Raw genomic sequence first — 24,664 nt, 5'->3', positions numbered from 1 at the left:
ATCCTCACGGCAAGTCTATAGGATTGGGGACTTCATCTCAACCGAGGCTCAGAGATGTTAGGTAATTTGCTCACGGTCACCCATAGGATGTGAAGCCAGGGCTGGCCAACTTCAGAGCAGGATCATCTAACCTCGGGCCCCCTACCTCTCATTGTTTATCGAATGTTGGAAATGATGCCAGAAGGGCTGTAGGCATAGGGCACAGAGCCTCAGACAATCGTCCCGTTTCTGTCTTCTCCCGAACCCGTCTCTGAACTTCATGCTCTGAGTTTATATTTCCAGAAGGGTGTGAACACACACGCAGATGCACTCATTCTGTGGTATCGCCAGCAGCACGAACAATGATTAGACGGCACAAGACTTTGTTGAGCTCTGGAGGCCTAGCCTCTGGGGGCAGGAGGCCCATCTGTCCCGTCTGGGAACCCCTCCACTGTAGGTGGTCTTGCCAAGGGGGTTTAGCGCTGCAGGGGCTGGAACCCAGATCTGCAGAGCCCATTAGACCGTCTGGAATTTCTGCTTGTGCTCTGGTCACGTCGCACACATGCTTGTGTGTGGGGGGTCTTTGCCCCTTGGTCGTTTTAGTTCTGGCTGAGGACACACGGCTGTCTCTAAACCTTATGAAAACATAATCCGTTTAATCTCGTGGAGGACCAGGTTTGTGTCACTGAGAATGGTTACCCTTTAAAGGAAATAGAACACAACAACCCTTTGGGGACCAGATAAAACGTTGGAGGGTTTGGGGGGCTTTTTTCTAAGACAACACTTTTTCAGCTGATGAGGCATAATGAACACCGGTGCGGATAAGTCCCCTGCCTGTCCCCGACACCTACATGGCCAGACCCCATCTCTCCCCATCTTTTACTTAATGGGAAGGAGAATCGATATAATGCTGAAAAGTTTGAAGGGTACAAAAGCAGGGTTCAAAACGACTGGCCTGGCTGGAGACCCGTGGTCCCTGCCCCTGTGTGGACGCTGGGGATAAGTGACCCTTAACAGCTTCCAGGCCCCCGGACAGCTCTGCAAAACCTCGGCTTCTGCTGCTTCGTCCATTTTCCATTCGCACTGTGTTCATTCTCTCCCCGCTTTATCTCCCACCAGCCATGCTGCTTATTCCCTCTCTGTAGAACCCCACTCTTGGGACCAGGGGAAAACATCCAGAGAGAAGAATCCAGAAAGCGTCACAGGTAAACTCCAGAGGCACGGCAGCTGTGGCCGCGAGAGCAGCTGCTCGTCAGCCCGCTGAAGCGCTGTCCACCCCAAACGCGCAAAAATAAACAAATAAAAAAGCCCAGGGCTTCCCTGGTGGTGCAGTGGTTGAGAGTCCGCCTGCAGGGGACACGGGTTCGTGCCCTGGTCCGGGAGGATCCCACATGCCGCGGAGCGGCTGGGCCTGTGAGCCATGGCCGCTGAGCCTGCGCGTCCGGAGCCTGTGCTCCGCAACAGGAGAGGCCACAACAGCGAGAGGCCTGCGTACCGCAAAAAAAAAAAAAAAAAAAAAAAAGCCCAACAGAGAATCAAAAGGTGACTTACAGTGGATTTTGAAGTCCTTGTACTGTCTGTCCTCAATTGCTACCACGTACAATGCTGCCCGGTCTGGAAACATAAGCCCTCCAGGTTTCTGTTGATGAATTGTGGAGAAATGGGTCTCGTAATCTATTCACCTGACAAAGACATCACATTTTTGAACTGCACATAGAGTCACCAGACAGGCACCCCCTTGCCAGTATTTCTCACTCAGCAGACTGTCTGTCACCTTGGCCGGGACTAGGGTTGGGCAGGGAAGCTCAGTTTTGACTCTGGTACATGGGAAAACTCAAGGGGGCGAGGTGGGGTCAATGGGACACATGAGGAGGGGCACATGTCCAGTGAGGGACGGTGGAAGATGTTTTAACTTTTAAGCCTGGAGAAGCCAAGGTCAAAAGCACACTGGGCTCTCTGGCAGCCATGCAAGTCCCTAGCACTTGGTGACCAGCATCGACTTTGGACAGCAAAGAATGGGTGTCAGTTATACCAAAAGAGGCCAAGGTTAGACCTAAGAAAGCTCATTATGTCCCCAGAAGCAAATCTAGTTTAAAGAGAGGGGCCCGGAAGCAGTGGCTGTATTCTTCCTGGGCTGCAGGCGGTGGGGCAGAGCAGCGAGGCAGCCGGCAGACCAGCGAAGGGACAGCATGCAGCAGGCTTACCAGCCACTTGTCCCTGGCAAAGATGACGGTGTTGAGCATCGATTCATAGAACAGACAGTAGCCCATCCACTCGCTGATGATGATGTCCACCTTCTCCTCGGGCAGTTCCACCTCCTCCACCTTCCCCTTGAAGATGGTGATGACTGGAAAATAAGAACCCCATGGCCACACTTTTTGGGCACCCTGACCGGGAGTCATGAGCACCCCGCATCAGGACCCGATCGACCTACAGGTGTCAGCGCTGTTCTGATTCTCCTTCTAGGAGGTGGCCTATCTCCCCCTATACCAAGCTAGTTTGCCCTAAGAGGATTGAAAACTCTTGGCATGTTCCCCCTAAAACGTACTGAGCAGTTGCTGTGTGGCTGGCACCGTGCTCAGCCCAAGACAGGCACCTGTCCTGTCATCGTCCAACAAGTCTTTGAAGTAAACACTCTATTCTTATTCTCCTCTTTAAGGAAACTGAGGCTTAGAGGGGTTAAAGGATGACCGTGCAAACAGAGCCCGGGTCTGATAAGCAGCGACTCTCACACTTCTCGGAGTCCCCACCCCATGTCAGGCTACCGTGATGATTCAAACCCACAGCAGGAAGAGAGGCTGCTTCTCCTACCCTTGTATCTGTTCACAGCCCGGGCTGAGCCCCAGGGGGTGCCCATCTAGAGCTGGAGAGGAAGGAAATTTGGTGTTTTGACAAGAGCATGGGCTCCGCACTCAGGAAACCTGGGTTTAAGTGCTGGATCTTCTCATCACTAGCTGTATGACTTTCCGCAAGTCACTTGACCCAACCGAACTCCAGTTCCCCAGAGAACAACCGGGGGAAGTGACATCTACATAGTGGGAGGTTGTACTGATGTAATGAAATGTCACAGGTGAGGTGCGGGCTCGCAGTTGGGGCTCTAGAGAAGGCAAGTATTATCTGGCACCGGCCGATGGAGAGGTGACGGGGGTAAGATCGGGACAAAGGCCCTTCTCTAATGGCCTCTGCTCCTGAGTCCCTTCCAAGACCCCTCCCTCTACGGCAGGAGGAACTTCTCAGTTGAGTTTTTGATCATTTGACGTAGACATACACAGAGTTTGGGAATCTCGTTTTGCATTCACTGCTGTAAAGATCAGAGCAAAAGCTATCTTAGATGCCACTGGCTGTGCAATTGACAGGGTGATGTATGGGTTGGCTGGTCCCATCAGAACCTTTCCTCTGGAAGGAAACTCTGTCTGCGCCATCCTCTGAAAAAACCACCCAATGCCTGAGCTTTTCTGGGAAAACTAAACAATGGCCTGTACTCAGGAGTAAAAAACAAAAGAAAACAACCACCACCTCTGTCTTGAATCTGAGTTTCCTGAAAGCGAATGTGGATGACAGACTCCTAGATGGCGAAGGGCACTCAGGTCACCGGTTTTACTCCCCGCCCTCACAGTGGATGGTGCCGGGGTGCCCATCAGCAGTGTCTAATGATGATTTGCTCTCCAGGGCGTGATGTTTAATCAAAGCTTAATCAGATAAGGCCCCTCTGAAAGGAGTAGGTGTCAGGCACTTCCGGCACAAAGTGGGGTTCTTTTTTTTTTTCCCTGAAGATAACTTTAATAAGGCGTGGGCTGATGGTTGATTTGTGGAACTAAAGGTCGAAGAGGGAGCGCATCACATCTGGCTGGCTCATGCACTGTTGGATACTTTCCAGCCGAGTGGAGTCCAAGGCGCGGGCCTCCTCTGCAAAGCGGCGGTGTCCCTCGTCGGTCAGCTTCCAGAGGCAGGACCGGGGCCGTGTGCTGGTCCCACCCTGCGTGCTGACCGGCACTTTCTCAAAGCCGTCTCGGAAACAGAGATCGTGACGCACGGTATTCTTCCAGCCTTCAGGAGCCGTCCGGAAAAAGGCGAAATGTTGTCGAGTGAAACTGTAGATCTGTTGCACGTTGGGGCCACAGGGGGAACCGTTTCTTAATGCCAGTGCAGTTAGGTGGAAGTAATTGAGAGGGGCCGGGACCAGAGCCCCCCCTCCTGGCTGTTGGCTTGCCGAAGCCTCTGACGCTGGAGGGGGGCCCTTTTGTGAGGGGACGGGAGAGCCCCAGCGGAGCTGGCATCCTGGCCCTCAGCCTTCTCCTCCTCTGTGAGCTCCCAGCTGCCAGGGGAAGAGGCAAAGTGCTTCCGAGGGGGACACTGGTCTCCAGAGAGTGAGGGCGACTCCACCACTGTGGCCTCTGGGCATTTGGCAGTCTTCTTCTTTTGGGGGTGGCTGAGGGCACATTGGCCCTGATCACTCCCCGGCTTGTGTGGTCCTCCTGCTTCCTGCGCAGAAGCCCTGCCCCTGGGAAGGAAGGGTAGGAAGGGCTAGTCTTCACCAAAAGGCTCGGAAGGGGAGGGGGCTGTCAAAGCTCTGCTCCTCGGGGGCTGAGACCCAAGGGCGGGAACTCAAGCTAGAGCAGGACCCAGGATGCAGAAGGAACATTCACAAGGGGACAAAGCATGGGAGTTTTGAAAATGCAAACAGAGTACCTAATTTAGTTTATTCCGAAAAAGACCTGGCAGATATATGCCAGATCCACCTGCCTAATCATTTGCATGCAAAGCCTGATTTGTCTTATTTTTGTAAACATTTGAAAGTGTTTTCTTTCTCTTTGCACATCTCTTGAAGGCTCTTCTGTAATGTCTGCACGTGACTGTGGGGCTACGGGTCGGTCCCTCCTCCTGCATTAATCACGACCTCCCCGAGGCACAGGAAGATGTTTTCTCCTGCCTCTGGTGCCCCATGGCCTCCACTCTGGGTGCCTAGGACAAGGCTCAACCATGATTCCATAGACAGGACTCCATAGGACCGTGGGAAGCAGATGTGGACAAGAACTTCTAACCCAGTCCAACAGACAGGAATGTACAGAATACTCCTCGGGTGCCCCCCAGTGAGAGTGTATGCTCTTCCTGATCTCTGCCCTAGCACTCCTGTCCACTAGCTGTTATCCTGATCTATATGGATGCAACAGATGATAGGTAGGGAGATAGATAGATAGATATAGACGATAGACACATATAGACGATAGATACAGATGATAGATATAGATGATAGATAGATATAGATGATAGATAGATATAGACGATAGATAGATATAGATGATAGATATAGACGATAGATATAGATGATAGATATAGATGATAGATAGATAGATATAGATGATAGATAGATATAGACGATAGATATAGATGATAGATATAGATGATAGATAGATAGATATAGACAATAGATATAGACGATAGATAGATAGCTATAGATGATAGAGAGATAGATATAGACAACAGATAGATATAGATGATAGATAGAGACGATAGATATAGATGATAGATAGATAGATATAGACGATAGATATAGATGATAGATATAGATGATAGAGAGATAGATAGATATAGACGATAGATATAGTTGATAGATATAGATGATAGATAGATATAGATGATAGATAGATAGACGATAGATATAGACAATCGATAGATACAGATGATAGATAGATAGATAGATAGATAGAAGATATATCATAGGTGCAGTGGATCACAGAACAGCAAAAATCACAGTTTCTGGCTACCAAATGCAGAAGGAATCAATTAACCCCCTACAATGCTGAACAGCCTGGACCTCTGTCCTCTTATCACCCTTCTGCATCCAAATATTTCTGGGAACAGGCATGACCCCCCCTCAACTTGGCTTGTTGAGTAGATGGGCCCTTTGTGAAAGGAAAAATGCACACCTCACTTCAGTCCAGCTGCGGCCTGGATTCCAGACCCCTTTCATCCCCTTGTCCAGGTGCTTTTGTGCAGTGCCCAACCTTCACAACCTTACGCTTGGGTCCTGGAGGCAGACGACTTATATTCTCGTTCCATCTGACAAGTAACCGCCATCAAATAGCTCCTCCCCTCTTTTCCTCAATTTCCTTATCGGGGTAAAACAGGAGAGAGATTGAACCTAGAAATCCCTCAGATACTTTGCAGCTCCAACATGTTTTGAGTCTTCAAATATGTATTGAGCATGTGTAAGGCATTCTGTAAGTTTGCCCGTGGAGACGGCTGACATCAATGAAGGAGCAGTGCCTTCACGTCCAGTCTGACTCTAAATTGCAGCAGTTCCTCAATCCTGATTTTTGAAAAAGAGGTTACATTTTCTCTATGGACCCAAATACAATCGCCCCCCTGAATCATCAGGGACATTCTTCCTGCTTTCCAGAGTCGCCACTAGCAACCACTGAAACTCCCCGATGTAAGTGTCCAATCTGCAAAATGCTGCCTCTTGTGGTGGGGTTGATGGCAACCCAGTGAGGGCACTGGGTTGTCTCCAAGGCCTGTGTGGGCACATGCAGCCCCGGGCATCTCGTCTCCATGGCAACCTTTTCAAGGGGGATCTCGGCCTCCGATATTTAGGCTCTGATTAGCTACTGGCTGCAGAAGCCCACTCCCAATCTGGATCCCACATCATTAAGACTGTGTCAGTTCTCAGGATGGCACTGAGGTCGTCCTCTGGAGCTGTGCTTCTATTCCATAAGGATGATGAAATTTTGTTCAACCAGCTGTGACAGGACCCTGGCTGATAGGTTTTAGAAGGATTTGTCATACGTACGTGTACGATGGGGACCCAAGAACTCTAACCTGGGAGATTTTTCCCCTGTAACTTCAAGTTCTCAAATTAGACACCCAGATATTTTGGGGGGTTGTTTTCAGTGGGATCTTTTTTCTTTTTGTCTTGAGTGATTATTACAGAAATGTAGTCATTCTGATTCCTGGTCCCTTGTTTGACTTTAAAAAAAAAAAAATCAGCCCAGACCCATCTCCTTTGGGCCCCTACTGTGTCCACCAGAGCCAGCTGACCCCACAGAGCCCAAAGTTCATGGTGTCCCCATTCAGGCCCCTCCCCGGCTCGCAGAGCAGACCCTGTGCCACAGAAGAGTGGGCGTGAGAGTCGTGAGCGTTAAGACGGAGAGCAGGTTACTGGGCCGTGGAGGCGCCCCGATGCCACCCCCCCCCGCCCCCGTGGCCCCAAAGCCACGTGACCCACACGCCTATTTGGGCGACACAGAACCGGCTGCACACCCCTCCTGAGGGCCTGACCCACCTCCAGCCTCTGATCCCCTCCTCTCCGTTATCTATTTCAGCTTCCTAGTTCCAGGATGGAGCAGAGCCCTTGACAGCTCACTGAAATCCTTACCGAGTGAACAGATGGATGAATAAGCAATTTTCAAAAGAGGGCACGGAGTTCAGAGACAAAAGATCTTCAAACTAGTCCTAATTCTGAGAATAAAACACCAGTAGCGTTTGACTAGCAGCTGGCAGAGTGATGTCACCTATGTTACCTCGATCATCTTCACGGGAACGTGTGTGGTTGGTTTTATTGTTCCATTTGTCTGATAAGAGGAGCAGAGTTTGGGACGTCAAAAGGGGAGCCCAAATCTTGGCCTGTCGTGCAGCCTGGTACACGTCACCAACCTCCCTGAGACCCCCGTCCTGCATCTGCGAGCGGACAGAATCACGACCCGATTCCCCACTGCTGTCAGCAGTGTACACGCTCCCACCGCACCCAATTCCGGCTCACCCATGATAGCACCGCAAGCAGGGCCGGGAGAGAACCTCTCGCCGGGCGGTGTGAGTCGGGTCCGGCATGCCTGGGCGACTACCCCATCCAAAGCAGACCCCCAGTTTTCTCAACTACTCCATCCTGTCCTTCCAAAGCACCATCACTGTTTGTAATTCTATTGTGATGTTGTGTGTCCACTTGCTTTCTGTCTGTCCCCTCCCTGAGACAGTTCCGTTCCCTGCCAACTCCACAGCACCTGGAGCAGGGCCCAGAGGGTGGCTGACAGCTGCCCCCTCCCCTGGAGTGGTGCACAAAACCCAGTCCTGAGATTATTCATGGGCCGCTTCTGATCGGTTAGGAAGGCAGCCATTGCCAGGAGCCACTAGTCCAGGTTCATTAAAAACACTTATATCTGATTAATCTCTTGCCTTCTTTCGACAGGGCTATTAGTCAAGTTAATGAATGAAATAATCATAACAATAGCTAACATTTATTAGCTGCGAACTGCACATCGTACACTGTTGTGTTTTACAAAGGGCTGTGCTGAGAGACACTTAACCATTGGGCTCTCCAGGAAAGAAGCCCTGATTTGTAGCATCTGCTGATTTCTCCGTGTAAATACTCCCACTGTGGCCAATTTCAAGCCACCAAAATGCCCACATCCGTTCCGCAAATTCACTGAAAATTTAACTACGGGCCCCAGCACGCCCTGGTTTTACATACGGTAATTATGTACGGCTCACAGGGACCCTCTGTGGTCCGTACCGCTGTTATTCCCATTTCACAGAGCCGGAAACGGAGGCCCAGGAGGTCAGGTATCCAAGATCATGAGCTGATCTGCCGGAGCTGAGTGTGAACCGGCCAGAGCTCTTAATCACCGCGCCAGCCTTCCACAGGGGTCTGACAAGGCAGCCCCTCCGCGGCCTTGTGGCGGGGAAGCTGACCAGTGATTGTGAGGGTTCACAGCTGCTCCCCGACTGTATTCAAAGGTGCTGATTCAGAGCTGAACCAGACCAGCCCAGGGGAGCTGCCCCGCTCCCCCAGGGCTCCTATCAGCGCGTAGATGACACCACGCAGAGAACGGTGACCCCCAAAGAGTAAGGCTCTGGGGACTCCAAGTAGCTTGTAAGGAAGGACCAAATCTAACAACGTGAGGTTGGATGTGAATGTAAAGTGTGATTCTCAGTCTGGATGCAAAACATCCACGGACCGGACGCAGGTTAGGAGCCGCTGCTCGGCAGCCACGGGAGGGTAGATTGCAGATCGTGGCTGATGCCCGCTCAGCGCCAGTGTGGCACGGCGTTCCCCGCAGCTGCTAAGCAGGCTGGAGGTGTTAGCAGGGAGGCATCTGGGCCCCTCCAGCCGCCTGGCTGGGTCCTTGGGCGGGGTGAGAGGGACACTGAAGCATGGCAGAGGAGAAGGGGGCTGAGACCAGAGCAAAGTGTGAGGGAACCGGGGGTGTGCCGCCTGTATCTGTGGGAGAAGGGCTGCCAGGTGAAGGGGCGTCCCCCTCATTCTCTGCGGTCCCCAGGCGACGACACAGAGCATGGGTCAGGCTGCAGGAAGGCAGGTTCCACCTCAGTGGAAGGAAGTGCTTCGAACAGTCACAGCCCCAGGCGGCTGTAGTGGGGTCCCCATCAGGGGAGTCATCCCAGGACTGGACGGCTGCAAGCACGGAGGGACGTCACAGGAACGGAGAATTCAAGCATCGTCTATAAGAGGCTCGGGGCGAGTGGCCAGGAATGAGCCAAGTGCAGAACTGTAGGTCCTTCCTACATAAAGGTCCTTCCTTTATGTAAGAAGGGCCTACAGTTCATGCTGTGGTACGCGGCGCCTCACGTGTGTGATATCTATTCCCCAGGAGCCCTGCAAGCTGTGCATGGAGGTGCCTCCTCCGTGGGGAGCCATGACGGAGCCCTTCCTGCGGCCTCTCTGCGCATCGTGCTCCTCTCAGGCCTCTCCGTCCATGGCATTGACGCTCCAGGGCAGAAGGAGAGACGTGTCTGTCCCTGAGCTCCTCTGTCACTTTTCACAAACGAATCCGCATCCTAAGCATCCCGGCAGCCCACTGGTCTCCTGGGCAGGGAAACAGAGGAAACGGGAGCTGTCGGTGCTGAAGTGCAAGAGGATAGTCTGGGCACGTGTGCGGGCCTCTCGGTGGCAGGAGCCACGTGAAGGCTGCACGTCCGCAGGTGGCTGCGTGGAGGTGTGCGTCTGCTGGGAACAAACCCATCCCGGGAGCCGGACGGAGGTGGAGAGGGAGGGAGATTGATTGCTTCTGGGTAGCAGGTATTTTATGTCCTGGGTTGTTATTTATGTCTCTACACCTACGCTCCCGAGACCCACACAAATTGGCTGTTGCAGTGTTTCAAAAGCATTTCCATGGAAGCCAAGCTGTCCTCTTTCTAGTACACGTGCCAAGGCAGAGCGAGCTAGGGCCGAGGACAGCGCCCCGGGGGCCTCGCCAGCTCCACCCACCTGTTGCTACCCCCGGGGAAGAAGAAATAGAGGCGGCTTTGCCTTGAAAAGGCCCCCAGGACCGTGTGAGGAGTAGGACAGGCACGGGGCACGGGGGTGGCTATTCACCTGGGACAACACTTTGTCCCTCCTGGGCCGTCACCTCCCGGGCACAGGATCAAGTGTGAGCCATCAAACTACAGAGCAGGGAATGATTCCCTCCGGGGCCATGAGGCGGGCTGAGCAAACCAGACGCCACTAGCACACGACAGGCCAGGGGGTATCTGAGGCCCCTCGGAGGGACCTGGCTGGCGGGGGGCGGGGGGGGCTGTGCGCAGAGGCCGCCTGGCTGCACCCACCGGAGCCTGAGCCCAGAGACGAGGTGGTCATACTGGGGGGCTGCCCAGCATGGGGGTCAGAGCCCAGCACAGGGTGGCAGGTGCGTGGGCAGGAGGTGGTGACAGTGGGCGACTGTTTACACACGGGGGCTGACCCAGTATGTAAACACATTAAGAAGGATGACAGCCAGGGCTTCACTGTCAGAGGACGGAATCACATGGAAAAGGGGGAAAGATGAGAGGAAACCCCGAGGTGCTGAATTAGAAGCAGGGGTCTCACATGAAGGCGTCCTGGACAACGTGCATAGATGCGGAAACATGCATCACATCAATGCATGTCCACGTACGTGACACCACAGACGTGAGCACGTGTGAGCACACACGCAAGTTCTTCCCACGGAGACAGTCTGGGAGCCTCGACACCCTAAAATCAATGCACACACCTAGCCCCGTGTCCTCATTTCTAAAAGCCATCGTCCACTGAGGGGATTCAAGACTCCGCAGAGAAATGGCTGATTCTAGAACAGAGACGTGGAAAGTACGAGATGGGCCTGGAACAGTTGTCCCACAAGATAAGGAAGCTCACGCGAAGTGAAGGGGTTACGTGGACAGGACATAGAGGCAGCTCCAGGTTGCTCCCAGGAACCAAGTCAGGGAGAATTTGAGCATCAGATGAAGTACGGACACCAACAGTGATGACCGATTGAATAAGACAGGCAATTAACGGGGAGGAAGGACGTATTTCCACGGTTCAAAGTACCTCTCCCAGAAAACCTTACTAATCACTAATGAACGGGGAGACGGCTGGCGGACATAACCCAGGCCAGGGATCCAGGCAGATGCTGTCGCAACAGGACACATCTACACCGCGGGGACGCCACCCAGGATGTCGTGAGGACGCAGCATCCCATCCGAGGCATCCCTCCAGGACGGGTGACCTGAATCCAGCCGTGAGGAGGTGTCCCACGTCTCCAAACTGAGTGACATCCCACAGAACACTGGCCTGTGGTTGTCAAGCATCAAGGCCACGAAGGTTAATGGGAGTCTGACAGTTCCAGCTTGAAGGAAACCAGGACAGGACAACAAAGTGCAGTGGGCGGGTCAGAGCCGAGTCCTCTTGCCGAGAAGGATGCTATTGCGTCAAAAGCCCACCTCAGATGGAGCCTGAGCACAAGACCATGACGGTGGTGGAAGCTGGCCTCCCGATTGGGATGGTTGCGCGTGGCTACGTAGGAAGTGCCCTTGTTCGTAGGAAACACGCACTAACACGCTTAGGGGCGACAGGGCATCGTGTCAACAGCTGCTCCAAGACTCAGAGGAAAAACAGCTGTATTTGCCCCTTTTCTGTAAGCTGGGATATTCCGAAGGTTTAAAGAAATAAGAGGAAAAGGAGGAAAGAGAAAAAGGAAGGGGAATAAAAACATTACAAGAGTTGGAGGCAGGGGAGGGCAGGAGGGACCTCGAGCTGTGAGCCAGAGGGGCCTCTGAGGATGCTGCCCCTCCCCTCCCGAAGGCCAGGGATTCCTCCCATTTGGGCGCCCGTCCCCACTCTGCTGTGGTGGCAGGGCCATCACCCTCTGCAGAGGACCGCGGTGAGCCAGGGAGGCTGGCCCACCAGACCCCAAAAGCTGGAAGCGAGAGAGACAGATACAGGGCAAGGGGGTTGGACAGACCCCCGAGGGCAGGAATCACTGTGCAGTGAAACAAGGGCAGAGGCAGGGGAGGGTCCAAATATTCTTTGGAGGCTCCTGGGGGCCCCCCGGGTTGAGACTCAGTAATTCGGAGAGGAATCTGGTCCCACAGGTACTTGCACACACCCTCCCGTCCTAAGAGGCTTGGACTTTCCCGTTCAGGACCGGCAGGCGCTCCCAGTGCTTCCTCGTCAAACTAAACACACTTTGGGAAAGAGCACAGGAACGGCAGCCGAGAGCAGAGGCTCTGCCCCACATCTCCTAACCTCAGTCTCCACACCTCTCAAGTGGGGAGAAACACTTGCCGTATTTCTCAGAGTTGGGGGAGGGAGGTCAGATGAAAACACGAGGACGCCAGGCTCCGTCTCCCTTGTAGAGAAAGAATTGGCCGGTTTTCTTTCTCCATCGTTCGTAGGCAAGTCGAGAGGAACCCTCTCTGTCCCTTCTGCCCGGGTCAAGGACTTTCCCAACGAGTGTGCAGAGACACCTTGCTCCCCCAAACAAGCGAGATTGGACACCAACCCGGAGGGCGGGGTGAGGGGATGTGAGCCACGTTTCCCCTACCCAGGCTGGAAGGACGCCTGGACTCTTCACGGCCCCCTCCACTTGCCCACCACCGCCCCTCACTCCCTCGTTCCCTCGTCCCCCAGCTTAGACTCCGTGGTCCATTACTGTGATCAACCACTGGCTCCTCCCTCCCTCCACTGTGTCCCCAGCGGCGCCCAGATCCAGCTGGCCCTCCCCTCCGCTCCGACCGGGGCTGCTGGACGTGGTTGGGAACAGCCGCACACCAGGGAGGTCGGGGCCCCTGCAGGTCTGTGTCCGCCCATCTCCAGCGGGCGCTGACCCTCCCCCGCACCAGCCCTCCCTCCCTCCCTCTGCAAGACCGTCCCATCACTTCTCATCTCCCTCCAAAACCCTCACACCCTCCCTTCCCCGTCTCCCGCGCCAGCGACGGCCTCTTTCTTCCTTGAGAAAACGGAAGCAACAAATCGGGGCTTCCCTCCAGCAGCCCACCTCCATCGGACCCACACTCCCCACGTCCCCTCTGTTACCGTGGCTAAGCTGTCCCTTCTCCAAGAAGAAGACCCACTCCTCCACCTGTGCTCTGGATCCCACCCCCTCTTACCTACTGAAAGTCCTTGCTTCTGAATTTACTTTTTCCCAAATCTGCAATTTTTTCTGTCTATCTACAGGACAGCGGGATTGTTCACATGTTTCCATATCTCCTATCCTTAAAAACCAACTCCCTTCCTTGGTCTCACCTCTCCCTGTCGCTACAGTTCCGTTTTTCTGTTCCCCCATCACAGCAAAAGGAGTTATTTATAGCCCTTCCTTCCCAGTCTCTCCTTAACCAACTTTACCTGGACTTCCATCCCCACCCTCCATCCAGTCTGTGCCTGTTAAGAACCCCAATATCCTCCATCGTCACAATCGTTCAACGGTCACGTCTCTGTTCTTATCTTACTTGATCCGTGGGCATCCTCCTCCTTTACTCCTCTTTCCCGAAGGTCCATTGACCTCACTGACTGTGTCTTCTCTGCCTCTTGCGGCCTCTTCTCCTCTGCTTGACCGTCAAATGTTGAAATGCGCAGGAGCTCCATCTTTGGCCCATTCCTCTCCTGTATCTCTACATTATCCTTGAGGGAACTTGTTCTGGGGCTTTAAATAACATCTATACGCTGAAGACCCCCAAGCACAGAGCCTGACCCTCCCTGGAACTCCAGCTTCATCTCCGAGTCTCACTCTACATGTCCACCTGCACCTCCCCAGGGATCGCAAACCCAACGCATGCTAAGGAAAACCCTTGATTTCTTCCACCTATCACTCAACATTCCACCAGCCACTCTTACTCAAGGCAAAAAGCCAGCCCTGCTCCCGTCTTGTTTCTCTTGCCCCAGGCAGTCCGTCAGCGGGTCCTCTGGCCTCTATTTCCCAGCATCGCCCAAGAGGTCACTTTTTCCCACCTCCACGGCTGCCACCCTGGCCACACAAGAGGCCTAGCCGCCCCCCCAACCCCGGCCCCGGGGCTATGAAGTAGTTTCTACGCGCACACTGATGCCTACAGCCTATCCCAACCCATTCACCATAGAGAATGCTCCTCCGCTGCTTAAAATCCTTCAAAAAGTCTTCATCATCCTTAGGAGGAAAGTCCGACCTTGTTTTCCTAGTTTATAAACTAGGAAATGAGTGACGTGGCCCCGCTCAGCACAGGGCCTGGGGACTAAATCCCATCCCGCTGACTGATGGGAGATACAGAAACTCTTCTGATCGGGGACGCTTGCGGGGGTGAGTGTGTTCAGGACGGGTCCCAGAGGGAGGGGCCGGGGATGTCACGAACACATGGGAAGGGAGTGAGGAGAGGAAGGGAAGGGAACGCACATATCTTTATACTCAGACTCCAGCTGCAAGAAGGTCCCGCTCCCGAGGGCAACCTACTCGCCAAGACAGCCCCATCGGCGGCAGGGGCTGTGGCGTGAGAGGACTGCATCTCTCCAAAGGAAGAGCCTGGGGTCTCGGGGGACGCCACTAGGTGGGTGTCAAGAGAGGTGGGGCTAGGGTTCGTGGAGAGAGAAGAGGTGGAGGAATGGTTGCCATTTTGCAAAACTCAACAGATGCCTACAGCTGGGGGCCAGGCAGAGGGCTTGGAAATGAAGGCTGTAGCCTCAGGCTGGGCTCACTGGAGGCTGCGCTGGGACAGACGCGCCCTTGGCCGACCTGGCAGGGAATGCGACCCTCGGAGCCCCGTGGGCACAGTCCTGCTAACAGGGCCTCAGCTGGCCTCCACGTTTCCAAGGCCAAGCGCTCTTATGTCAGTCTCTGCCACCCAGACAAGAAAGTACAAGTCCCCTCACCCCCTTCCATCCACGGGAAAGCACGCAGAGGTAAGTCTTACTGTTGTCCAAGTGGTTGGCCTTAATGATCTTCTCTGAATAGTCAGAAATACTGGAGCATTCAATCTAGAAAGGACACAGAGCAAAGGAGAAAGAATCACCGTATGTCCAGGGCCAGTGTAACAGACGGAGGGGCAGAGGTCTGGAGGGGTGAGGTGGCCTGCCCACAGCTGCACGGCTACTTCGTGGCAGATGAAAACCTAACCCGCGGCCCTCCCGACTCACGGGCTCTTCCGCTGGTCTGCCTTTGCCCCACCATGGAGGGCCCAGTCTCTGAGCTGGGAGATCTGGGAGGGGCTGGCAGGCCTCACTCTCCTGGCACAGTCACTGCCCTCCCGGGAGAGGAGGTGGGAGGCAGAGACCCCCAGAGTGGCTGTGAGCCTCCCTGAGGTCATCCTCCCACCCTCAGCCCTCCCTGGTTAAACGGCACGGTCCAGGGCCTCCGGGCGTCTTAAGATCCTTCCCCACCCCACGGGCAGACGCCTGTTAACTCTCATCCCTTCTGCAGTCTCCACCTTTGAAAGAACTGGTTCTTTTGAATCTAGAAGTCTTTCCAGGCTCCCCAGATCTCCTAAGCAAAGGGCCAAGGTACTTGAGAAATTCGCTGACCATGCGCTGAGAGCAGGACCTTGTGCGAACAGACCAAGCCCCAGCCCGGGGTTAGGAGGCCTGGGCCAGGCGGGGAGGCCAGGTTGCTGGAAACAGAGGGAACCCCGCACCTGGAAGAGAAGGACGGGCAGCCCTGCCTAGCCTGGCTCAGCCCTGGGCTCCCGTCCCATTCCGGAGCTGAGCTGGGGCCTCAGAGACACCCTGGGAGGGAGGGCGGGGCGTTACAGGGGGTGTACGTCCTGCCCTGAGGCTCTGTGAGTGCCTTGGAAGGGGAGTCGGTCCCTTGGCCAGAAGCCCCCATCCTGGAGGGGAGGCCCTGTGAAGGAAGGAAGGCTGGCCGGTGGGGAGGGACAGTACCGTGAAGGACTTGACCTTGGGCGTCCGGGCTGGACCCGTACCCTCAACACGCACCTCAGGTGAGTACATCATAGCTTTCCCGGTCAAGGCTACAACAGAGGTGTCTTGAGACAGGTCAGGGGTCCCAGAGACCCCCTCCAGCCAGGGCCCTGGACCTTCCGGGTCAGGCATGGAGGAGGATGCTGTTCCTGCCGGGGCTTAGGGACAGGCACTGATGGGGGGACACGGGGACTTGGAGGGCTCTAGTCAACCGGGAGCCAGGGGGGTCCCAGGACAGGCTGCGGGATGACCGAGCTAACGAAGCCCACTGAAAGCTCCCCGCCAGCCTCTGCGCTGGGCTGTCCTGTGCACGGGCTGCGTGTTGTTTGACTGCAGTGTGCCTTGAATTTTGATCAAGATGAATTCCCATTTTCCAGCCCTAGACCCACTGCATTTTTCAAATGTCAGTCGGAAGCTCAGAGCTCTTCTTTTTCAGTTTCTTCCCAGCTCCGGAGCCTCCCAGCCCCCCGTCCTCAGGCTGTGTGCAGCTGCACTGCGGGAGCCTTCCCAGAAGGTCCACCACGACCACCTCTAGCTGGAGAGGCAACAGCGGCCAGAACAGCAGAATTAAATCTACCAACTTGCCTTTAAAGAACAGAGAGAGAAGACCGTCTTGTTACCACCTAGGGCCCCGACTATACTAATAAATACTGAGCACTTGACTTACGCCAGGTGCGTTTCTAAGCACTGGGCTTACGTATAAAAATCACTCACTCCTCACAGTCACCCTGTGGGCGAGGGACTGGAATTATGCCCATTTTACAGATGGGGAAACCGAGGTACAGAAGAGAAGTGAATTGTCCAGATCACGCTTCTCGGGAGTGGAATAGTGGAGATTCCAACCACAGCTCACAGGTGTAGCCACCCTGCCCTGCCACCACAGCCCACAGTAGGGCTAAGGACTCTAAGGTACTGATGACACCAAAATGGTTTCAGAAAAGTCAAAAGTCCCCCACAAATGTCAGCTACTCCGGGACAAGGCCAGGAGCAATGCCCAGGTGACAGGGAGCCCGGGAGCTTGCCCACCTCCTGAGAGCTATGTCTGACTTGCATCTGGAGGGTGTGACCCCAGCAAGGAAGCGTCCCCGCAGAGGCCAGTGGAGGGAGTGGCATGCTCACCCCAAACACCTTCTTGGCCCCTGCTTTGGCAGCAAACATGGAGAGGATCCCAGTGCCGCTGCCCACGTCCAGTACGACCTTGTCCTTGAACACGTGCTTGTTGTGATACATGGAATTCCGGTAGGTGAGCGTCCGCACCTCGTCCTTCAGCATCTCCTGTATGGAAGGAAAGGTAGAGCTGATGTATTCAGGGCACCTGGGCGCACACCTGTCAGGTCATGGGCCCAGGGCTGTCCCGACGAATTCCTCAGGGACCTCAGTTCTGTCACGGGGCAGAGCCACGGAAGAGTAGCTGTGCCAGGGGCTCCCCACATCAGTACACACGACGTCCTAAAACTCTGCCCCTTACAAGGCGAAAGAGCGCCTTGTGCCATTAAAGGAGAAACTCACGTCCAGACCTGGGAAAGCTCCAACTTAACAAAAACCCAAAGAAAGGAGCAATACAAACACAGCATGAGAGATTTAAGTTAGACCTGAAGCAGAACTTTCTGCCATCGTGAGAGAATTGTCGTGAAACAGGTTATTAAAGGAGGCTGTGTGTGTGTGTGTGTGTGTGTGTGTGTGTGTGTACTTTTTCTATTTGCTTGGTTTTTTTTGTTTTGTTTTGTTTTGTTTTTTGTGGTACACGGGCCTCTCACTAGGTGGTGAACCCGAGGGGCTCCCAAACACGCGGCACCCACGCCACGTCAGCCTCAATGCCGGGGCTGGCAGCGCCTGTTCTGGCAGCCAGAGAGGAGGTGCAAGAGGTTGGTAAGAGGGAGGCGACAGCCGGGGTCTGCATCCTGGCTCTGATGCTGCCTGCCTGTGTGGCTTCAGGCAGGTTACTTATCCTCTCTGTGCCTCCCTTAAGGGGACTGCAGTGTCCACTTCAGAGTGTCATTAAGAGCATCACAGGAGGGGACTTCCCTGGTGGCACAGTGGTTAAGAATCCGCCTGCCAGTGCAGGGGACACAGGTTCGAGCCCTGGTCCGGGAAGATCCTACATGCCGCGAAGCAACTAGGCCCGTGCATCACAACTACTGAGCCTACACTCTAGAGCCTGCAAGCCACAACTGCTGAGCCCACTCGCCACAACTACTGAAGTCCGCGTGCTAGAGCCCATGCTCTGCAACAAGAAAAGCCACTGCGATGAGAAGCCCGTGCACCGCAATGAAGAGTAGCCCCCGCTCGCCGCAACTAGAGAAAGCCCGCACGTAGCAACGAAGACCCAATGCAGCCAAAAATAAATAAATATTTTTAAAAAGCTATAAATTTCCCTCTAAAGATTGCTTTAACTGCATTCCACAAATTCTCATATGTTGTATGTCTTAGTCACTTCAGTTGCTATAACAAATTACCATAGAGTGGGTGACTTAAACGTGTATGTCTGGCAGTTCTGGAGAATGGGAAGTCCAAGATCAAGGCGCCAGCAGATCCAGTGTCTGGTGAGGACTTACTTCCTGGTTTGCCTTCTCCTTGTATCCTCACATGATGGAGAGCAGAGCAAGGAAGCAAGGCCTCTTATAAGGGCATTAACGCCATTCACAAAGGCTCCACCCTCATCACCTAATTACCTCCCCAAAGCCTCACCTTCTAACACCATCACATGGGGAGTTAGGATTTCAACACATGAGTCTTGGTGCAGGGGGTGGGGGGAGGGGCACACAAACATCAGCTCCATAGCTCTGTGCTTTCACTATCATTCAGTTGAGAATATTTTCTAATTTCTCTTGTGATTTCTGACCCTGTTCTCAGTTGTTGCCTGATTTCCAAATATTTGGAGATTTTCTAGATAATTTACTGTTTACTGGTTTCTAAATTAATTCCATTATGACCAAAAAAGCATACTCTAATGATTTCAGTCTTTTGAAACTTAACTGAGATGTGTTTATGGGCCAGCATATGATCTATCTCAGTGAATGTTCCCATGTGCACTTAAAAAGAAAATGTATATTCTGTGCTCCGGGGATGCAATGTTGTATAAATACCTACTACGCTGGGTTGTTTGATGGTGTTGTTCAGATTTTCTACATCCTTACTGTTTATTGTGTGTGTATCTGTTCTCTCAATCACCAAGAAAGAAGTGTTCAAAAATCTTCAACAGTGGGATGTATTTTTCTCCCTCTAGCTCTGGAGATGTTGCTTCATGTTTTTGAAGCTCTGTGCACACGTGTGTGATGGCTTTGTCATCAGTCACCTTACCAGGTGGAGCTATATTTCCCAGAATTGTCTTTCTACTATGTCTCTAGTCAAGGTGGTTCATGAGGGAGATTCCCACGAGATTCAGAAGATACCAAGGAAGCATTTTGTAGTTCACGTTTGTCACTGCTGATGGGTTGGTCCACCTTGTTGGCACGAAGCAGCAGCTGGGCTTACAATTGCTCTACCCTTGCCTTCAGCCTCTCTGACTCCTGAGCCAGGTGTGTGTGTGTTTAGCTCCAAGGTGAAACACTCCAGCCTCTATAGGATATGCTCCCCACCAAGGTCAAAGGCAATAGAATGGATGTGTGTCTCAGCCCGTCCTCATAGGGGCCAAGCTTGTGCTTATGAGTTGTAGCTACTCCCGATCTCCCCTTAGTTTGCATTCATAGTCCTTTCCTGGTTACCTACCCTGCAACCTACCTACTTCAAGCTTCAGCACCAGACATGGAGACAACAACCTTACACAATTGCTGAGCCAATTCCCTGCAATCCTGAACTGAACTTATACAGATGCTTCCATGGTTGAGCCCCGACCGATACAAAATTTCATACCAAGAATAGCTCCTATGGAGCAGAATCTAAGAATGGGTTCTCTGAATTGGTTCTGAGTTTTCTGGAATTGGTTTTCTGATCTGATTAGATTTAAAGGCACTAAGAAGTCTATTGCCATTGGTGAAGAGGGCACTGGTGAAATGGCAAAAGAGTTACTCAAGTTTTAGCCTTAGACACTGGTGTCAAAGTTCCTACAGAAGGCAAGACTCCGGATGACCAAGTATTTGCCACCTTAGAACATTTTAGTCAAAGTAAGGAATGTAATGGGGTGGATTTGTTGGTTTGGTCATTGCTAATTGTGCTAGAAAACTTAGAAAAAGAAAATGATGAGCTCAGGGATTTAAATTCCCAGCTCAAGGCCTTCATATAGCACCTGAAAACTTCTATGACTTCTGGGGAAAAAAAGAAAAGAAAAGGAAGAAAATAAAAGAAAGGAACAAAAACCTTATTTTCTTGCAGGGTCAAGATTTCTGAAAACCAAAGCCAAAGTCTAATCCTGCCTGAATTACAACACAAATTGAATTCCCATCCTTGCAAGGCCTCTTTTGTTAAAGTTGAGTCATCTGTTGGGAAAGAATAGGGTCCTGAAAATTGGAATAGGAACATACAGGCAGATTCTGATGAAGCTGGGACCTCAAGTCCCTAAATTACCGTATTCTCTGCTAGTAGAAACACCTTCTACCCGTGCCCAAGAAAGTTCATTTTCCTTTTCCTGAAGAGTCGTACTGGTGTCCTTTGAGGTCGTTGCTAGCCAGGTAATGTTAATACTCCTCAGGACCCATCCCCAAAAACCCTATAACTGGATTTGACTCCACGCAGACCCCAAAGAACAAGGCACAAAGAGTGATCCATGAGGAGGTGTGATACACACCAAAAGAACTGCATGATACTTCTAACATATAGATTGAAATATAGGGAATAGATGTGGGGATGTATAGTAAGGGTGAGGGATCAAGATGGAGGGAACATAAAGTTGGATTGAGCCAAGTCTATTGACATAGGTCCACTAAGCAGATTGTGGATTCACTGTTTTACCTCCAGGGTCTTGGAATGCCTCTAACAGTTGGCATGGTTGATTGACTGAAACATGGACCAAAAGTTAGTCTACACTAAATGAAGTGGAAACGCCAGAACTTCCTTGATCTGCTGAAGAGGAAGGCATCCAAAGACTTCAGGAGACTGGAATGTTAAAATCCATCTGTCACATGAGACTCGCTCAGCAATGCCAGAGAACAGACCTCTCACCGCAGCTGTGAGGAAGAAGTGTATGAGGGAAGTCCAGTAGCCTTGAAGAGCTCTGTGTGCCCTTCTCTATAGATCAGAGATTACACTGGGAACTGAGATTCCTAGTTGCCACGGGAACAATATCCAGCTAGGATCTTGGGGTATCGGGGACCAAATTGTAGTGTGTAATCGCCAAAGATGAGGTGGGCATGGCTACTGTAAAGGAGAGGAGAGCCAAAGCAGTACAGGGCAGTTGGGCTCACCAAGACCTACGGTGCTGGCCAGTTCATTAAAGTACCTCTAGGAAACAAACAGCGGAAAACACACTAAATTCTTACTTGATCTGTTTAAGCAGAAAAGTTATACGTCTCATGAATGGAAGTCAGGCTTGAACCACCGAAACAGGGAGTCATGGCCCCTCCGTGGATTCCCAGACCTGAGCCAATTTATAGATGTAGGAGCCCTTAAACGAAGGGGAGGCCATGTCACATGAGGAGAAACCCTGTTATGTTGACAAAAATGTGTACTGTTAATCTTTCTCCAAGTCTTCCCCAAGATGACCTGCAGGCATTTACCAGCATGTGTGCATTGGAGAAAGGAAAATAAACAGATTTTTGAGGATAGTTGGACACTGGCTCTGAACTATTGGAACACTAGCTCCATGAGACCCATCAATCCAGGGGACTAATTCCAGGAAACCCACATCCACATCCAATTTGCCGATTTGGCCTGTGCGGAAGAGAGATGGAGCTTGGAGAATGGCTACGGATCATTGTAAACGTGATCAAGTGCTGACCACAACCGCAGAGGCTGTTTCAGATGTGGACTCATTGTTTGAGCAAATCAATCCAGAGAGTTGCTGGGGTCTTGTTTGTTTGTTTTGTCAATTTTAGACATTTATCCTCTGTATTTCTTCAAACATTTTTTTCTGTCCCATTCTTTCTCTTCTCCTCTGGAATTCCAATTACTCACATGTTTTACCACTTAATTCTGTCCCCAAAGTCACTGAGGCTCTGTTCACTTGTCAATTTTTTTCTCTCTATTCTTCAGTTTCAATGATTTCTCTTTCCCTGTCCTCGTGGTCATAGATATTTTCTTCTGTGTGTCCTATCTGTGATTAATCCCATCCAGCGAATATTTGGTTTAGCTATTGCATTTTTCAGTTGTAGGACTTCAATTTCACCTATTATATCCATCTCCTCCTAGAAATTTTTTGAAATCGTATTTATTATAGTTATTTACAAATCTTTATTTAATCATTCCAACACCTGGGCTGTCTATAGATCTGTTTCTATTGACTGATTTTTCCCTTGACTATGAACCAAATTCTCTTGTTTCTTCACAGGTCTTATCATTTTTATTTTATGCCATAGATGGTGTCCAAGGATGAATAGTAGTGAAGTTAGTTTGTTGTTGTTCTTTTTCCAGGAGGGAATAGCCTTTCTTTTGTTAGGCAGCTAGAATCATGGGCTGGTCAGTTCAATCCAATCAGGGGCTGAGCAGGTTTAGGAGTTGAGTAGGTTGGGATGCGGGACTTTAATTCCTGTATCAGGGCCTAGGGCCCCACAGGGGCTAAAAACATTTGTATTTGCTTTTCAGCCCAGCACTACCTCCTGTGTTGCCCCAAGGCTTATGTCTTTGGTCATATTAGAAACTGAATAAGGTGAGGGTTTGGTTAAATTGAGTTCATGTCTGACTCTTAACTACTTCGAAAGTGAGCTCAGCCTCTCCCTCCAGAAGCTCTCTGGAACCAAACACTGCAAGACTGCTCGACATCAAAAGGACAAGGCCTCGGAACTGTGAGACCACAAGACTGCAAGACGGTATCCCTAGAACCAGGCACAGGGCACGGTGTGAAATTGGTGCTCTGTAAGACAGATCCCAACTCCTGCACACGAATCATAGCTCCAAAGTTTTTGAGCTCTCCGGCCAGCCCAGAACATCATTTAGCATTCCGGTTCTCAATCTCTTCATCTGGAGAATGGGGTAAAAAGAGAAGCTATTTCATAGGGCTGTTGTCATGACTCAATAGGTAGAGTTAGTGTTACAAAAGTGCTAGCTCTTGCTCTTTGTGAAAACTGTGACCTTTTCATCTCTGTGAAGAAATTGTTGAGGGTGAGTAAGGAACGGAGGCAGAATAATGACAAAGGTTCAGAAATCTCTCAATCATACTCGTCGTCCAAAGTTCTCACTGCCTTTCCTGATGGAATGAGGTTGGCCCAGTATCTCTGCAGGTCCTGTTGCTGCTAAAAGGGATCCCCCCAAGGGGCCCCCTTTAATTCATTATCTTTCATCACTTCTTCGGCCCCCCTTTCCCTTCTTTATGGCTCCAGTCCACAGGAGTTCGTTCCGAAGGCACACGTTCTGGGGGCGGTGGAGAAGTTGTGGCTTAGCAAGGCTTCCCCTACTCACCTCGTTCAAAGAAACAGTCTCCCCCACCCTTCCTGCACCCCTGCTTTAATCACCCCTGAAGGAGAATAGCCCAAAGACGTCTCCAGACATTCAGCCAGGAGCATGCCACTCTTCAGTGACAACAATTCCCACCCCCAGCTGTGGGTGACTTTATCTGCTGCCCACTGAACACATGGCAACACATTGACTAATTGCTGGGAAATGAGGCCCTGAAGAATCTATTTCCAAAAACCTTGCAGTAAGATTGTGAAAAGAAGATAGCTGGCCAGGAGTGGGCTCAGCGCCCAGGGCTGGGGGGCTGGGAACAGGGCCCCACTGGGGCGGATTCTTCTGGCAGCTGAGGCCCCATGCCCAAGGCTGACCGTTCAAGATGCCGAGAATTCAGAGCTAGGATCTCAGAGGCCATGGGGCTGGGCCGCTCCCCTCTGTGCACAAGGACACATCTGTCACATCTGCTCCTGTCCAGGACTCCTTTCTTGTCACAGAGGCCCTGGTCTGGAATGCACAGGCCCCTGGCCTCCGGAGGCTGAGCACGGAGTCATCTCAGGAGAGGCCATGGGATGCAAGAAGAAAAGCGTCCAGAAGCACCTCCTGCTGTGCTCTCCAGCTCCCTGCACTGTCCCCCTGCCACTCGGTACTTCTTGTTTGCATTTATAGACTAAATCACCCCTATCCAGCCTGCACCATGTTTCCCAAACACTCACCGATCACCGTTAATCAGCGAGCTGGCAGTGCCGCTGCCCGCCCGTGTGAGCATCTTGTTAATGACGGGAAAAGGCTGCCAAAGGGCCAGCTCGGCTCCGGATGGGACGGCGAGACGTGGGTCTTGTCCAGACTGCGGAAGCAAAGGCATCGCCACGAGCCGTCTGGCACGGAAAGGAGATCCCTTGTGTTTGACAACGAGAAACGAACAGGCCCTGTCTGCAGAGAACGACGGTAGGAGGCCATCTACTTGCCCTCACCTCCTTTTACAGCAGATGATCGTGGAGCCCAAACAGGCCGGAGGGGAAGCTCAGGGATGAAGGGAGGTCAGCTAGCTGCCCCGGCATTAAAGACCTGTGCCTTTCCCCA

The 24,664-nt window shown here is 52.1% G+C and overlaps 1 protein-coding gene and 1 pseudogene across 1 annotated transcript in view; both read right to left on the bottom strand.

Moving 5' to 3' along the window:
- Window positions 1–24,664, bottom strand: part of PRMT8 (protein arginine methyltransferase 8) — an 80,889-nt gene that overhangs the window by 21,439 nt on the left and 34,786 nt on the right. Inside the window, exons 4-7 of the mRNA XM_060024132.1 lie at window positions 17,225–17,380; window positions 15,103–15,166; window positions 2,184–2,326; window positions 1,531–1,618 (exon numbers count right to left, since the gene is read on the bottom strand). Of these exons, the coding sequence (XP_059880115.1) occupies window positions 1,531–1,618; window positions 2,184–2,326; window positions 15,103–15,166; window positions 17,225–17,380 (451 nt within the window). The remainder of the gene's footprint in view (window positions 1–1,530; window positions 1,619–2,183; window positions 2,327–15,102; window positions 15,167–17,224; window positions 17,381–24,664) is intronic.
- On the bottom strand, window positions 3,794–13,810 carry LOC132434193 (forkhead box protein R1 pseudogene; annotated as a pseudogene).

This window comes from Delphinus delphis, chromosome 11 (genome assembly GCF_949987515.2).
Source record: "Delphinus delphis chromosome 11, mDelDel1.2, whole genome shotgun sequence".
Taxonomy (NCBI): domain Eukaryota; kingdom Metazoa; phylum Chordata; class Mammalia; order Artiodactyla; family Delphinidae; genus Delphinus; species Delphinus delphis.
This window is presented reverse-complemented; position numbering and strand designations above follow the sequence as displayed.